The 18,340-nt window shown below is 36.2% G+C and overlaps 3 protein-coding genes across 3 annotated transcripts in view; 1 reads left to right on the top strand and 2 right to left on the bottom strand.

Moving 5' to 3' along the window:
- Positions 1-993: 993 nt before the first annotated feature.
- Positions 994-3,051, bottom strand: LOC117114472. Its single transcript, XM_033258140.1, has 3 exons — positions 3,000-3,051; positions 1,886-2,173; positions 994-1,388 (listed from the first exon to the last, which is right to left on the bottom strand). The coding sequence occupies exons 1-3, from the start codon at positions 3,049-3,051 to the stop codon at positions 994-996; spliced, it is 735 nt and encodes a 244-aa protein (XP_033114031.1).
- Positions 3,052-3,148: 97 nt separating this feature from the next.
- Positions 3,149-8,138, bottom strand: LOC117114471. The gene is made up of 5 exons (XM_033258139.1): positions 7,839-8,138; positions 7,346-7,365; positions 5,595-5,830; positions 4,299-4,376; positions 3,149-3,246 (listed from the first exon to the last, which is right to left on the bottom strand). Exons 1-5 carry the CDS (start codon positions 7,842-7,844, stop codon positions 3,149-3,151), a joined length of 438 nt encoding a protein of 145 aa, XP_033114030.1. The 5' UTR covers positions 7,845-8,138.
- A 9,825-nt stretch (positions 8,139-17,963) lies between these two features.
- The window catches only part of LOC117114457, a 28,531-nt gene continuing 28,154 nt past the window's right edge, over positions 17,964-18,340 (top strand). The window contains exon 1 of the mRNA XM_033258127.1: positions 17,964-18,234. Coding sequence (XP_033114018.1) covers positions 18,227-18,234 — 8 coding nt within the window. The 5' untranslated portion in view covers positions 17,964-18,226. The remainder of the gene's footprint in view (positions 18,235-18,340) is intronic.

Here is an 18,340-nt window from a genome sequence, read left to right as displayed (position 1 = left end):
GCCTTTAACAACACAAATGTACAGACAAGCTGCTCTACATCAAATAGGTTTCATTATGAGGCTTGGGAGTGGGGTTATTTTTTTTTTTGTGAGAAATTTTTCTAATTAATATCTAAAATTTATATTTTTAAAAAATCTTCGAATAACATGCTGTTAATACATAAAACTTTACAATACATTAAAAAAGTTCTAGTGATAAAAGATCACTGTTATTATTAGGTAGTGAACAACTTGCACAAACGAAAATTTAAAAAATCTGTTTTTTTTAAATCCTGCTCTAAGATCTATAGGATCTAAGGCTACTTTATGCAAGAAAAAAGCAGTGAATATAGAAGTACAACATGGTTTGAGGTAAAGTAGTAAATTTTACTTCTTGAGTTTTTTACCGAATAATCCCATGCTGTATTTGTTTTATTATATAAAAGAGCAAACCATCTATCCACATTAGCCATTTCAAGTTTTGATTGCAAAGTTACACAGTTTGCATGGTTACCTATGGCCAGGCATGCGATTTGAAAATACCTTCTTTTATTGAGTACCAGATACCAAATACCAACGGATTGTTCTTATCCATTTTAATAATTATGAATTTTACTAAAACTCCTACCTGAAAACTACAGATTTTCTATCGATTCTGAAGCTTTGTACTCTAATAATTCTGGAGCCCCTGTTTTCCTGAAGTTGCACAATATTTCAAAAAAATTTACTCTACTGTAAAATTATAGTTTTTTGGCACCGGCTGGTGGGAAGAGGACTTATTAAAGACCCAATTGACCAAAAAAGAAAAAGAGAAAAAAATGGGGAAAATATTTCGGCCTTCTCATAATAGCTTAAATGCCTAAGTTTCCCATTTTGCTCTAGGTATATTTGGGGGGGGGGGGGTGTCGGGAGGAACATGCCCCACCCACATGCCCCCTAATGGATCCGTGCCTGATGCCTACTTCCCCTGTTGTTAGCTATGATATGGATGTTGATCTATTCTCCTGACGTCTCTTAAACCACCCCGTTGATATCAGGTGCAACTGTTGGCAATGGAACTCCAGTGTTATATGCCTTAATATGTTGGCACATGACGCACCTATGCCAATCTGACAGGTAGGACAATACACGTTGCTCCTTATCTGTTATCTTGCCACTTGATAGTCCCATGATTATATGGGATACGCTCACATCATCACATTCTGTCATAGCATTATCAAGTAGCGCAACAAACGGCCTTTGCTCAGAAAGTAAAAACTCAATGACAGGTTGAGTTCTTTCCATAGCCCGACCTATTTTCCATATACTCGGTGAAGAACTATTCAGGTCAATGCATAGGCGACTGTAGATTGAGTTTGGGCTGGACTCGGTATTCTTCAAATCATCAAGTGAGCAATTACAGGGTTGATCTGTGGCAGAAGAAAAAAAAATAATGGAAGTACTGTAAGGCAAAAGTAGATATAAATATAAAAATGTGTGTTAATTTAATACATATTCACCCCACCCCTCTCCCCCACCCCCCTGCCATCTGTCCACAAACGATGAACAAACTGCTGTCAGTTAAATGATGATGCCACTGCTGATGTAACTTTGAATCCATCAAAAAGGGGTGCTAGCCTTTATACCAATTTGCAAAAATTGAAAATTCATATTTCTCCTTATGGTGCTCTGTTGCCATGTAAGACACGAGTCTAAAGCCAGGAATGCACCTCATTGGCTGGCACAACTGTACGTCAGCCGCGTACAAATCTCTGTAAACAATGTCTACTGATTGTTGTTGGCAAGTTAAGGGGATTGTGATTTAAAACGATCTGTTGCACGCACCTTGGCAAAAATCGGTGAAGTATGTGCCTAGACTTTGGATGTAAATTTGAGATTTTGAGAATTTTTGCCATTAAACACTTACTAGGAACTGTAATTTCCAATTTGTGAATCCAGCTGACATTTGAGATTATTTCCATGTCACTGACTCCAAGTTTTGCATAAAACAAGCCGCTGGACGGTAGATCAATTTTCATTTTTTCGTCAATATTTTCCCATTCCGTTTCCTTAACTGTTTCATTGGTCTGAGAATTGGTTACTGTCAACCAGAACCGATGCCTTAGCCAGACATTTTCACGACTTTCCTGCTCTAACCTCAGATGCCAGGAATCAGTGTATACCATAACCGTTCTCAACTTGACCATGTATTTAACTGAAAAAGAGTTTCCAATATTTTATTAGGAAATAAAATACATAATGATTTCAAGTGTATAGTAATAATAGAAGAAACATCACATTTATTTCGCCTGCTGAATTGTTAAATAAAAATATTTATACAAAAAAAAAAAAAAAAAAAAATTTAATCAATGCATCCTTGTACAGGATCAAGTGGCGTATCTATGATCTGGGGTAATAATGTTCAAGCGCCTCGAGGTTGTGTCAAAGTGAGGCGCTATATAAATCCAGAATTATTATTATTATTATTATTATTATTATTATTATTATCTAGGGGGATGTGCACTCCCCTCCAAAAATTAATCATGCCCCACCCCCAGTCACATCCCCATACATTATGGTCTAGTAGTTAAAATTTACCTAAAATCTCCTTTTTTATTTTGTGTGCCCCTCAACCACACTTCACCTTTTGCGAACCCCCATCAGCACCCCCCACTTCAAGACTTGTAGATACAACACAGACAGGATCATTAAACTACTTACCAAAGCAAACTTAACCCAAACTAGGCATGCCTAATAAATATACAGATTTCCATCTAATTACAGACCCCTCCAATTAGAGACTGCCTCTCTGTGGCATGAATTAACACCTATTTTATCATCTTTACATTTATAAATAAGGACCAACTGCTAAAGACCATCACAACCTTGGTCCCTAGAGTAGTTGTTTAATTGGAAGGATATACCTGTATGTGTTATTTGGATAACATTGACAAGTTAAACCAAAATCTCTGTGAGGCTATACCACAAGCTCAAAGGAACAAAATGATGAAAGATATTCACAAGTCTAATTTAGCACTTACCTCTTAGTCTACAAAATCTTCTCAACAAAACGAAATATTGATTCACAACCATCTTATATTTTGTTTCAACATCATTAATCATGAGTGACGGCTCATGTATTTGGTGTTATTTCAGGGGTATACTGTAGTTTTCATTTTAAAAATTCTAGCTAGTACTTACTTCTTAGTCTATGACATCTTTTTCTTACACAAGAACGAAGGCATACAAACAGCACCGCAACCCCAAGTAGGGCAACAACAGAAATGACTTTAATAAAAGTATAAAATATATCAAAAGAAATCCAGATACAGTATATTTAAAATTTCAAATACATTACTTATATTGTTTAATGTTTAATGATTTAAAAGCATTGATAAGAAAGCTGGGTTTCCAAAAAAAGAATCGCTACACGCTATCTCTGAATCCTCTGATGACACTGATTGGTCAGTTGTGTCAGGAGGCATTCCCGATTGCGATTGCAGTGAAAACCCTGTAGCAACTGTGTAGCAATTCTATGGAAAATGGCTGAATTCATCCGTTGGTAGTATAATGTACAATTTTTGTTCCCATTTACACTTAACGCTGTTTTGCAGCGATATGTACCAATTGTCACAGACCGTGAAACAACAGCAACCCGCTGAAGAAGGCAAAAGTGTCTGGCAAAAATTAGTTTGTGTAAAGCATCGTGTGTGTATGTTTGTCTTGTGTAAGAGATTGTCACCTACAAGTAGGACAGTGATATATTCGCTATTGACAATCCTTGGCACATGTATTGTGTGCCTAAATAAATAATAATAATAATAATAATAATAATAATACAATGACTGAAAACTTTCATATTGGAACAAAAAAGTTTACAATTTTATACATCAATTTAAAAGCATGTTTAAGTTCTTTTATTTTTAAATATTTGGCAAGTCCAAATATGAAATTACATTTTAACTTGAGAGCATGAAGATAGAAAAGCAATTTTATACTTTCACAATTTAAATAGCATAATTTGGTTTTCAGTTATGGTTATTGTTTGGAGTGTCAATACAATTGCTGTATGTTTCAGACAAGACGGCTACAATTAACCTATATCGGTACTAGCATCACAGTGTTCTCCAGAAAATGTTGCTCACGTTTCTTGAAAACCATCACCTATGGTCACTGTGTATTATCTTTCGCTGCACCATCACTCTGGAATTCTCTTCCAGACCGCATTAAGAATGTACAGATAAAAGACCATTTTTAAGACCCATCCCCAAATCTTGTCTGGTGCCACGTCTGTACTCAACTGCTACATGGTCTCGGACAAATTTAAAATATTGACTTACCAGCCACATTCGTTTGATTGTAAGATGGTGGTGGATTGGTAACTGTTGCATTTGTAGCAATGAAATCTGTTGTAGAACCTACAGTAATTAAGATAAAGGCCTATAACAGTTCTGTATTACCATTCTGTAGCTAATACATGATATAGTCACAAAAAACTTGATTTCTAACCTTAAACCCTTCATTGCTAGAGCTAAATTTGCCATTCTTCTGTGGGTTATTTTTAAAGCAGAGGAGCTATATCAATGTGCCTGGTTTTATATTTTATTATAACGATCTTATTGGGCCACATCATAGAGGCTTGTCATGGGGGTGGGGTTGTTCACTGAGAGGGGTTATTTTTTTGGGGGAGGGTTAAGAAGAAATATTAATAATAATTGGGGGTCTGCCAGGTCAAAGGGATGGTCCGCGAAAAATGTGGGTGTGTGTCCATGAAAAATTTGGGGGTCCACTAGATTATAACAATTTTTTCATGATTCAATTATTTTTTCTTGTCCTACAACAGTGTGATTATAATAACTAAACTCACTATAAATTGTTAACTGGCATTATATTCTAATTCCAATATTTTATTACTGATCTGATAGAATCTTTTAAATTAGTTTTTTTTTATGTATTCTTTATGTAAAGATGTTTAGTATAAGAGAGCCACTTGCAATGGAAGTGGTAATCATCAGGTAATGTACATTTTGTTTCCATGTTTTCTCTTGTATTGCTTTTACCTGGATTATTGAATAAATTTCAAAAATTAGGAGGGAGCCATAAATTAGAAAATATAAAACAAATAGGGATAACATCGAATGTTACATTCAAATTTTGAGTCCGACAGTGTCATCAGCCACCTAGAAGTGCCATATACATACAAATTTCGTACCTCAGCCCTAACTATGTTTGGGCTGAGGTAGCATAAATCTCCATCTGTCAAAAATCTTTCGTCTGCACCCCCTCCCCTCCTGTATATCGAATGCCGAGATCCAAGATGTCGTAATTTGGCGAATCATCTTCCATCCATAATCTTATTGGTGGAATAGCAACCATGAGTCGCCATAATTTTTACAAACTAAAAATTAAATGGGGGTTAAATAAAAGAGAATCATGTACCTTCAAATTTTGAGTCTGACCTTGCCTTTCTAGAAGTGCCATAGACCATGGAGGTATATGCACCCATAGCATTCCCCTGGATATGGACCTCTTATACCACTTTCTGCAAGCTTATATTAATTCAATGTGCATCTACAGTAGTGGTTAATTCTAAATATGTAGGGTCAAGGGTACTACCTCCCTGAAGTGCAACTTACGTTCCAGACCAGTAGTGTATCCATCAGTTGTTGGCCTGGGCGTTGTGGGTTGGTGTGCTGTTGTTGGTGCACAGTCATGTGGTTCTTCTCCTGTTCTGGGCTGATCACGGGCACCACACCATCGAGGGCATGGTTCTGTTAACATGCAAGCATTTTGAATACGACCAGCATTATAAGCTTCATTGCTGCAGTTCACGCACGGGTAACAAAGATTAGAGACCCCATCACGATATTGGCTGAGAAAAAACAATTAAGAAAATAGCAATGAAGGTGATTTTTGGTACAGTGTTTTCCACTCTTCGCCAGCCATGCAGATACCCCAGCTGACTGTGAGGTTTTCAGTCTATAGGTGCAAGCATTTAATGGCATATTTTTTGTTTAGACAGCCCCTAGAATTGGCTACTGGGTTTTCTTAAGGTGACTCAATGGCTGATGGGGGAGGCTGATGGGAGAAGCTAATGGGTTAAAGGCTGATGGGGAAAAGCTGATGGGCAAAGGCTGATGGGGGAAAAAGCTGGGGCGCCAATGTGAAGTGGGGGTCTCTATAATTAGGTGAGAAAAATATGGTGATTTTTAACTACTGACTACTTGAGCGTAATGTTTTTGCTTTTGAAAATTTTTAATGAGGGTGGGGGGACAACTTGGGGGCCAAAAGTATTTCTTTTGATGGGTGGAAACTCCCACACCCCCCTTCCCCAATGTACACCCCTACAATCGACACCTAGGCGAGTTCAATAAAATAAGTAAATATAAAATAACAATAAAAACGATGAAAACCATATGATTATGATTATGTATTGAATGACCTAAAGAATGAACCAATCCACAAGAATAGTGTTGATTCATCGTATCAACGACACATCAGCAACTGAGACAGGAATTAAGCAGGCCAGGTCTTATACTGCGCTAATAAGGTAACAGGTGTTGGAAAGTATTGAGAAGAAAAAAAAAGAAGAAAAGAATCAAATAATAAGGAAAGCGTCACTAAGCTCATTCTTATGGTTAGAGGGCCTAATACGATTGATACATCGTAAACACAGCACCACCTCTGCGCTCGGCGCGCACTTTGGTGAATCTCATCCTGCCGTGAAAGACCCCATGTATATTGGTTTCCGTCGTCAGAAGAGCGCCCAAAGATGAAGTGCACCTTCATGTGTTGGAAGCACAATGTATCAATCGTATTAGGCCCTCTATAAACCGTAAGAATGAGCTTATTGACGCTTTCCTTATTACCTGATTTTTTTTTTTTTTTTTTCTTTCTTCTCAATACTTTCCAACACCTCATTAGCACAGTATATAAGACCTGGCCTGCCTAATTCCTGTCTCAGTTACTGATGTGTCGTTGATGCGACGAAATATTCAACACTATTCTTGTGGATTGGTAAATTCACTCTTTAGGTCATTCAATACATATTCTCTTACAGAGTGAAAAATCAAGCGATATTTATTCAACATATGATTATGTTTTTATGATTTCACATGACCACTTTTTGGGACTGGGGTTTCTAAGTAAAGTAATAGCCTACAGATAAAGATAGAGGGAGATCTGTAATAAAATAATAAACAAATATTGTGCTTGTATTTGACAAAGGTGCTCATAGCATTTGTATTCTCTACTTCCGGCGTGCAAAGACTGGCAGCAAAGTACCATTGCACAAGCGCAGACATGTGTGCTATAGACATAAATCGTCTTGTCTTATTCAAGTCAACTGAATTAAAATTATAAAAGAAAACATGAAAAATTAACTTACCCTGCATCACAATGAACTTCCTATAAGAAATATAAATACAGTGTCATCCATTTTGTGAAAAGAAGGGAAAAAACAATAGAAAAAAATTAATTAAAAAGGAAGGGAAAGAAATGAAAAGATAGGAATAAAAATATAAGGAAATGAAAAGGGAAAAGACTTAAATAAAGGTAAATAAAAGAAAAAGAAAGGTAAAAAATGATATAATAAATGTATAGAAAAGGAAAAAGGAGAATAAAACGAACACAAAAGGAAAATAAAGAAAGGAAAATGAATGAAAAGAAGAAAAAAGGAGAGAAAAGCTGATTCGCAATGTTTGTCATCACTTCATGGTGTCTACCGATTCGTGAAAAAGCCTATAATAGATAGGCGGCCTATTTTATGGGCTAGGCCTAGGCTACGCTAGCTACTGGAATTTATTTTAATATCAATTGATTCAAGTCAATGTCAACCGATTTTAACTATTAAAAGCACAATCTCACACAGTTGTCTTTACCGTCATGATGATTGCATCTTCTGCCGAAGGTCAGAGCTCTGGAGGAACCGTATTCCTATCTTCCGTTCTTTATGATGCCAGGACTAGGTCTAATCCTCTCTGCAAATTAAAGTCTGCGCTTAAAAATTGCAGCTCTATGAATTAATATAATTATATATATTAATAGGCCTATTTCGTATGATATCTTCTGTCAACAATCACTTCACTTTCTCCTTGATTTCAAATCACAAACAACTGCCGGAGAGAACATCAAACAGGAAATTAATGCTTATGATATTTATGGCAATTCAACGAATTAAATGGTGACTGACAGTGGCCTTATATAAAAGTTTATGCCCTATGCACACATATATTCTTTATTAAATAATTATTATATGATACCTACAGTCCTAAAGAAAATATTTGAAACATCTAAGTAAATTAAGTAAAACGGAAAGAAAGGTAAAGATATTTAAAATGTTTGGAATATTTTGATACTAGGCCTATTCAATTTTTAATATTAATGTTACATGTCAGAGGTTGAAAGCGTACAAAAAAAATCCGGGAATTCCCCTTCCTCTGCTATCGCCATGTAGCACCTGTAATTCACGCATTCCATTATGGAACGCCGTTAGTATCTTCGGTTATGTGCAAACACTCTATATGATTATGTTATGTGGTTTGGTCATTATGTTATGTGGTTTGGTCATTATATTATGTGGTTTTGTCATATGTTATGTGGTTTGGTCATGATGTTATGTAGTTTGGTCATGACGATGTGGTTTGCTCATTATGTTATGTGGTGGTTTGCACATTATGTTAGGTAATTTCGAGATGAAGTTCGGACGTCCTTGTGGAGTATGTGAAGAAGTGTGAATAAGAAGACGGCTGTACAAGTAAGACTATATCATGTCCTGCACTACAAATTTGTCCTACACTACAAATTTGTAGGATGTTTTGTTATTTGTTGATATGGTAGACGTAACTTCATTGTTTATTGACTTCACAAATTCAACACAACTGTGTTACATTACATTGTATTACACTGATGTAATATGTTTCAATAAAGTAATATCATACAAGTTTGAGTATTTAATATTTCTTCTCTTCCCATGAAACTTAATTTTGTTATGTAACACTTCAAGCAACACCCCCCACCCCTATGTCACACACTGTAACATTTGCCACTATACCGCCCACCCCCCTCTGCGTTACATAATACTTGAATGACCCCTTGAAGCAAATTATGTGCTTTTTTGGTGTTGTTTAATCGTTGTTTTGGATCACCGCCTGAGTCCCGGGCCACCTACACAACGAATCAAGGAATTTTCTATGAATGGAATGACCTGTTCGAAGCACGAACTCCCGTAGACCAAACCCGTACAGGAGATCCACTCACTATGTCTTTTTTTTTTATCTTTATAGAGTCCTGAAGAATGAGATAATATTAAGTATTTTTAAGTAATTAAGTTTATACTGATTTTGTTATTGTTGCCCATCCTATATGTTTGTGCATCTGTTATTTAAGAGAAGCAATAAAGTTACTTACTTGCTTACTGATCTTTTCAACAGGAGAAAACCTTGAATTTTAAAGAACTTAAAGGTTATTAAAAAAAAAAAAAAAGCTCATTTCCGGCCTAGGAATGGATTTTTTTTTTTTTTTTTCATTTTGAAGCACCCCCTTTCAAATCCTGGATTCGCCCCTGATTATTATGTGGTGGCAATACCTCATCACAGACAATGCCTGGGTCACTAACAGTTAGATGGATGATTTTTTTTTCTCATTTATCATGTAAATCCGGGATTTTAAGGTATCAAGATGGATGTTTTCCTCATCATTACCTAACTCTCATTTGCTTGTGAAAGTATTTGAAGTTCGTGTGGAAAATACAAAATAAAGTACAATATTTTGAAAGTTACTTTGGTGTTTCCGATTTTTTCTTTTTCCTATTGTTTTATACATTAATTTGTTTGAAGAGAAAACCTTATATTTACATACCAGACTGAGGAAGGGCTGGAGAACATAGTCATAGTCAAAGCAAACACATCATTGACCATATCTTCTCATTTAATAAGAATTACAAATTCCGAATATCTATGAAGGAATGGGTGAATGTCGTCTTCTAATATAGGGAGGCCTATAAAATATTTTTGTTCTTATAAGCTCCCTGGCTTTTTCTTTTATCAACATTCAAAATACTAGCGTAATTTAAAGTAAACTTTCTAAAAACCCACAAAATATATAGCATATTTTCCAATAATGTTATTCTTATAAAGTCTTGCCTTTATGTTTCGTTTAAAAACGGATATAATAATTTGACTTTATGTACTCTTTTCCAAATACAGGTCTTAAATTACTGTTTTTATATGCTGCCATCACTCATACATCCACAACAGACGCTAGGGGCGTTTCCCCCATACAGCGGACAGAGCCGAAGATATAAAGAGTTTGGCCAAGTTGGCGCATGGACGCCATGTCGTTACCAAACAGCCCAGGCGCTTGCGCGCGTATAGCTTTAACGTTTTCTTTTGGTGACAACATGGCAGGTGTAAGTCATGTGATTGCGGTCCACCCAATATCACACGCGCGCACGTATATCGAATCCGGTGAAACTGAACTGAGTTGGCCAAACTCTCTCTATCTACGGCTCTGACAGCGGATAGGGCATCACGCTGACTCGCGTGTATTAAGAATAGCGGCGGGCTCTCTTCTGTTACAGAATATAATCTTTGCTTGTGTGAAATAAAACTCCGGTGCGGTGGTAAAAATACTAGTGTGGACTTCCCGCTCGCTCTCGGCCAATCAGAAGTTTCAAATGAAACTTGATATAGGCTTACTTGTACAGCCGTCTTCTTATTAACACTTCTCCTACTCTGCAAGGACGTCCGAACATCATGTCGAAACTACAATAACATAATGTGCATAACTACATAACATAATGAGCAAACCACATAACATCATGACCAAACTACATAACATCATGACCAAACCACATAACATGAAGAGAAACCACATAACATCATAACCAAACCACATAACATAATGACCAATCCACATAACATATTGACCAAACCACATAACGTCATGACCATTCCACATAACGTCATGGCGATTGCACATAATAGAGTGTTTGCACATAACCGAAGATACTAACGGCGTTCCATATTCCATTGGACTTTTCAAGAAACCAGGCACGTCCGGCCTGTGCAAGAAGAATGTATTTTATAGACCTGTTATATTAAGCTTGGAATTATTTCTCAGAATGAAATGTTATAACTTATACTGTACTGTATTCCATTCCAGAAATTTAAAAAAAAAAAAAAAATATCTAGCCCTACCTTTTTTCAGGACCCGCGATTTGTTATACGGAGAAAATTAGCTAGTGTCGGGAAGCTTCCCGCCATCTAGGAAACTTTTCCCAGGGAAGGACCCCAACCCCTTTCTTTTTATGGTTCATCGACTCATGGAAAAAATAATAGGCCTATAGGGCCTACGTATGCAAGGCCACATTCTAGGCCACACATAGGCCTCGAATGAGAAAAATTCAGGCCTACATCACCGTAGGTTCAAGAGGGAACCTTTAATTTTGAAGAAACTTCAAAAGAAAGCTCATTTCCTAATCAAGGGTTCAAAATTTTCCCTGGGAGAACCCGGACGGCCTTTTCTCTTTTAACATTTGGTATAATTTAGCGTAATTTCCCATCCCTTGGCATAATTTGATTTGGATCACTGGTCACAAAGAAAGGTTAGGCCTAGCATTAAAAGTATTGCGGACGCATAAATAACGCTAAATGTTTTGATATTAAAGAAGATAGGAAATAGTTATTGTGATCTACCCAGGACCGTATCCAGCTTTTTGAATGGGGGTGGGGGGTGCGTTTTGCGAGCGCAGCGAGCAACCAGCCTGGGGGCCAGGGGGCCGCCCAGGGCCCCGGTCGGGTTACAGGGGCCGAAGGCCCCGGAAAATTTGCTTTCTTACGTCCTGTAGACTAATTTGAAGGCATATATTTTATCATGTTACTCTCTATATGTCCGTGAACACAGCGATAGGGCCTATCAAAAAATTACCAGTGGAGGACGTGGAGAAACAAGCAAATTGTTTCCCAAATGAAAAATACTACTGTATAAATTCGTAACCATTTTTTAACACGTGCGCGCTCCAGTGTCAAGTATACTCGTCTCAGCGTATTTCTGAGAGCGCTAGGAACGATTATTTGTCTAAACCGGTTTGTCATTCTAGCATTTTGACTTCATTGCTATACATTGACATACCGGCTGGTAGTTAGGGGAAGATACACCTAGACGATAACGTGCATATAACGTGTGTATGTTTGTTGTGTTATGTTGCTGGCAGTAGGCTACAAAAGATTGCGAGTGTGGAGTCAGCGCTCTTGTATTCTTATTGTAACTCATTTGTACATTCATACAATCTTAATACTGTACTGATATGCGATTCATTTTATAATGATTCTGGGAACAAGGTCACATTTTTGTGGTTATAATTAGTGGACGTTTTTCGATTTGGGTGGGGGGGGGGTGCGTTACTTGTAAATATTGATAATTCTGAACCATAACCCCACCCCGCCCCTTTTTCATCCACACCCCGACAAAACACCCTCTCCAATAAGGCTTGACGAATAAAACACTTCTTATGTCTACTAAATTCATCAGAACAATAGGGATGGCATAATCAGTACGTGGATGTTTCAGCTTTATAAAAGTATAACCAATTTTCCCCCGGGTATCACCAATTAACCCCTGGGGTATTGACTTAAAAATAGAAGATTTCTATTCCCAAACCTATTTCCAGCAAACCGTAGAAAATCGCAATAGCTCAATGGGAACTGTGTTGTTGCAAAGGAGTTTCTTTGACTGCTGCTGTGATTTGTCTTCAATTTCTTCAGGACTTTTAAAGCCCTTTTGCTCAGAACTTTATAGGCCAGTTTATAGAGAATAATTATAATTCAAAATAGCTTAACTTTACACATATTTCTCCGATTAAGGTCGTTGAGCCCTAATTATAAAGTTAATGATGTGCTCTATTAAAAAAAAAAACAAAAAAAAAACAAAAAAACAAACAAACAAACAAACAAACAAAAAACATTTTGATAGAGTTTACAGCCCTTTTGTGATCTTGAGTCACAAATATTAGTAAGCTAACAATAATTATAATAACTGAACAGTGGTAGATCCAGAAATTCGAAAGTGAGGTGACCCAGGGAGGGATTTTCACAGAATGAGGAACCACCCACTACAAGCCATGGTTGAGGCTGAGGTAAGAAATTTTATGATTAGGACACCTCTAGATGCCCGGAAATTACACTCTCAGACTTAAATTTGAATATAATTTTCTTTACTTATTCCATTAAGAAAAGCCAGGGGTGGGGGTCCTTAAATCCACCAATTCTCAAAACATTCTTTATCCAAAATACTGTAGTCATAATCATGAAAAATGGGCATGAAAGCCGATCACATCCTAAAAACAAATTTATGCACCCTCGCCTAGCAGTCACCAGGACATACTCTGAGTCAGGTGCCGACTCAATGGAGTTTAATAATGTAATACTCAAGGAAGAGTGCAGATCTATTTTGAAAGGTGGAGGGGGACATTTGGTGAGGTTTGGGCTGAGATGCGAACATTTGAGAAAGTACTACCTCTAGATGGTCATAAATGACACTTTTAGTAGCTTAAAATTCATCATCATCACATCATCATTAATATATATAGCCTAGTCAAAATGAAGCGCCAACAAATTTCTCATGATCTTTTATCAGGGATTTTCAGCAACCATAGAGGTCTTATTAATATGTGTGATGTACAATAGAAAATAAACTTTATAAACACTGTCTTTTAGTGTACTTTACATAGGCCTACTTCAAAGCCGTGATTTCACAACCACCTCAGCCCCAGATGGCTGAGGTCCGACACATTTGAGGAAATATTACCTCAGATGGCCGAATGTGACACTTTTATATACTGTAGTAAAATTCATCATCATCACATCACAATTATATAGTCAAAATGAAGCGCCAACAAATTTCTCATGATTTTTTTTAAATCAGGGATCTACTTAATATTGAGGACAACTTAGGCCTAACTATAGTCTTTTTCGCCTTTAGCACAATTTTCTTCACTCTTTAATATTATTAGTAGTATTATTATCTATTATCATTATCACCATCGTCATTATTATTATTATTATTATTATTATTATTATTATTATTATTATTATTATTATTATTATCTTTATTAATATTATTATTTATTATTATTATTAATATTACTACTACTACTACCACCGTACTATTAGTAGTAGTAGTAGGCTAGTAGTTAGTAGTGGTATTATTTAACAAAACTTTATAAAACCTTGCAAAATGATAAAAAAAAAAAAAAACTGAACCATACAATATCATATTTCTGTATCTTAAAAGATAAATCCACCCTCTGAGCTGTAGCCGTTATAACTCGAACATATTATTTTTTGTGTTATCGTGTATAGTGAAAAATTGATTAATCTAACGAATATTCCACTGGGTGACTATCAGGTTAGCCGGTGACTTTTTATTAATAGACGGTTATGGTGGGTTTCTATCAGAGCACGGTTCAAAAACCTATAGTAGATGGAGTCAATTAGAAATTGTACAGCATTTAAATCAACTCCAAACTTTTTGCTTTGCTTTTATGTGTTTTTGCAAAAAAGTGACATGCCATCTTCGGAGTTGACTATTATAACTATCACAATGTAGCGTAGGACAGGAAAATGATTTATAACATACCATGTTCAATTTGTATTGTAATTTGCGTAAAAAAAATCACGCTTAGGCCTATGTGTTATAACTTTGTAGGCCTATTAGGCATATGTATAACGTGTGCTGATGTATATTTACATATTTTAGAAGTATTCATTTTGAGCGATCACAGGAAAGAATTTGTATTGGCTAGCATGAACAAGCTTTAAAATACTGTTTTTTTTTTTTTTAAATTTGTATTTGTTCTTTTATTGTGTATGTTTAGCCCCCTCTATCATTCTCACGATAACATGTATTTCATAAGTATTGCCATGTATTATATATATGTGCGGAATTAATAAATATATATATTTCGTCTCATGTTTGGCCACTCCTTGGGATGCCCCTATCAATACATACAGGTATTTTATAAAATTACATTTTATTTTAATTTAAAAAAAAATCACTTGTCATTTTGTTAAAACGATGTTTGCAGAAATAATGCTTCTTACACATGTTCTCGATAAACATTATGTAATTAAGAAGTTTAGACCTAGAAAGAACACCCTCCCATGGATAAATTCTGAAATTAGAGGCTTAATGAGATACAGCAAGCAACTTTTTAAGAAAGCAAAAAAGACTAAAAATGAAAGTGATTGGCTGAAATATAAAGAAATTAGGAACAGAATCACCTCATTAATTCGTAATAATAAAACAGAATTCCTAAACAGTATATGTTATAAATCAAAGGGTAATCCTTCCAAGCTCTGGCAACATCTCAATAAGATTACCGGGCGTCAAAGCAAGAAAACATCAATTAAATCCATAAACGTCGACGGATCATGCCTTTCAGACTCCGGATCCATTGCTAATGCCTTTAACCATTTCTTACTTCTGCTGCTTCTTTTTTTCCTGTTAAACCTATTGATGTCTCCGTTTTATCGAAACTTCCTTTTATTTCCAATCGTCTATCCGAATTTCATCCAACAACTCTGGACCAGGTTTGAACAATTCTTTCCTCGTTGGATAACAAAAAGTCATCTGGACCCGATGGTCTTTATGCTTTATCTCTTAAGTTGGCTGCTCTCCTGCCACTGCCTCTTCACGTTCTTTTATCTTCAATCTGTGCATCACCCAGGGTGTCTTACCCCTGGAATGGAAGACAGCAGTTATTCGACCCATTCACAAAGGGGGTTCGTATACTGATATAAGCAACTATAGACCAATTTCAATCATGCCCATAATTGCTAAAGTTCACGAGAGAATCATCTATGAGCAAAACTTTAACTTTCGTGACAAACATTCAATACTTTCGTCCTGTTAGTTTGGCTTTCGACCTGCCCATTCGGTCCAGGATGTACTAGTTAAGTTCGTCAACGAAGCCAGGTTGACATACGACAAAAATCATGTTATAGGTGCTGTCATGATTGATTACTCTCGGGCTTTTGACTCAATTAGTCACTCAATTCTTCTTCAAAAATTACATTCGATTGGCTTTCATGGTAAATGCTCATCATGGTTCACCAATTTCTTGTCTGATTAAGTTCAATGAGTGAAATGCTGTGATTCTCTTTCGCATTGGACTCCTGTATTACGAGGCGTCCCGCAGGGATCTCTCTTGGGTCCGCTTCTCTTTTCAATTTATTTGTATGACAAGCCTTCAATAATCAGTTCTTGTTCCTTACTGCAATATGCAGGTGACAATACTCTATACTCTACCGGACCGAATTGCGAAGTTGTAACACATAACCTCTCAACTGACCTCAAAATCATTGATACTTGGGCTTCTGATAAACACTTAAAAGTTAATACGAAAAAAACATATTCCATGTTTTTGATAATAAAATCCGTAGTGAGATTCATCCAATTATCATTAATAATTCAGTTCTTGAAGTTAAGTCTTCGTCTAAACTCCTTGGGGTCGTCTTAGATGAAAAACTAACATTCCAAGAACATTAAATGTTAGCATTAAATCTGCTCTTAGATGTCTGTGTCATTTTAGGTTTCCTCCCACTTGATGTTAAAATCACCCTGCTAAACAGTCTTCTTCGTCCATATTTAGAATATTGTAGTGTTGCTTGGTCTCAGACTTATAATTTCATTCTTCATCCTTTATATATTATCTTTAATAGAGGGATCAGGTTTATCAAACGCTTAAGTCCCATAACTTCATTTCGAGAACCGCTACGAGAACTTAACATGATGGACCTCTCTACACGGTGGCAATTCCATTATTCTTTTTATTTTTAAATGCTTTTATTCATTGGATCCTCCTCCGGTTATCGATCTCATTTGTAATAGAATCTCTATCACCTCTTGGGCCGGAAAGGGTTTATACAACATCTACCCCTATAAAGCTACTTGGAACCATGGTAGAAATTTTATTGGGTGTTGTGGAGCTACTGGAACTCCCTTCCTTTCACTATTAAATGCAATGCGGGATTGGCAACTTCCTCCTTTAAAAGGATACTTAAGCTTCATCTCCTTCGCTGGCGCCACCCCTGAGCCGATGACTAATCATCAACATATGAATTGAAAAAAAAGAATAAAATAATGACGTTAGTGATGGTGGTGGTGATGATGATTTTGATGATGTTTGCGATGATGACATCGACGACTATATAGTAGTCATACCGGTGCCTAATTTGCAGCATAAAATTTCATTTTCAATTCAGATCACGACTATGCTATGCAGATTCGTTCGCATGAGTTTGCCGTTTCTGCTACTGATGACATGGAACTTATCGACATGGAATGAACATTGAAAGAATAACGACGACGATTTTGACGACGATATGGATGATTATAACGATGATGATATTGAAATATTGATGATATTGAACGAGGATGTTGTTGCTGATAAGGATGATGATGATGTTGATGGCAATGACTATGATGTTGATAACGATGGTGATATAGATTTAAGAGCAACATAAACACTTTTAATTCTTATTAAAATTATTTTGTTGCAATTAAATTCGTCTTTATTTTACTTTCTGTCCGAAAGTTTGGCTTGTATTATACATGACTTTACACAGACCAGTACGGTCACAAAGCAAGGCCTTAGACTGTTTAAGATACTCAGCAAGAAGGTGGAAAAAGCAGAAGCAGACATAAACTCATTTAAATACTATAAAAGAGTTAAAGAATAATTGACACAAGTAATTATAATTTACCATGCGCTGAAAGTATAAACACCCCAGCTTCTGATAAACATAATAACTGTTATTGTCATTTTATTTCATGCCTAAATGCATTTTCAATATATTAAAATGAGGTCATTTTATGGCATGATAAATGCAACTAAAATTAAGTAATGCAGACTTAATGCAGTCATACTTATGATTTGCAAACACTGACAACCACAAAGTGTCAAAGTTCAATGTTCAATCTGTCTGTTTGTCTCGATCAAACAACGTCAGTTTCAATTATGGTGTACTATACATATTCGAATGTAGGCTTGGCTATTCATGTAGGCGTGGGTTTGATGGATGGTAAAAAATCGTCTTTGCCTTACTAGTACAACAAATTGCCTACAGATTTGGAAGATCGTTAGTCTCCTGTCTTGCATCTAATACCGCGCTTTGAAGATTATCCCTGCTCTTGATGCCTAAAAAATCAATGAAATAATATAATGAATACAAAGAGAAAATCGTAATTAACTGGCAGCTTGTGATACATGAGGAAAGGTAAGCATCACTTTATACCGTTATGTCTTTAGACCTGTACTGCTGGAGTGCCGGCAGGAACTGTGGTGCGGGGGTGGGGGGTGAGAGTAGGAAAGTGTGAGTGG

The sequence above is a fragment of the Anneissia japonica genome, unplaced genomic scaffold (assembly GCF_011630105.1).
Source record: "Anneissia japonica isolate Jap-2015-1 unplaced genomic scaffold, ASM1163010v1 scaffold1374_len1023071_cov147, whole genome shotgun sequence".
Taxonomy (NCBI): domain Eukaryota; kingdom Metazoa; phylum Echinodermata; class Crinoidea; order Comatulida; family Comatulidae; genus Anneissia; species Anneissia japonica.
Note: the sequence above shows the minus strand (reverse complement) of the source record. Positions and strands in the feature narration are given on the sequence as shown.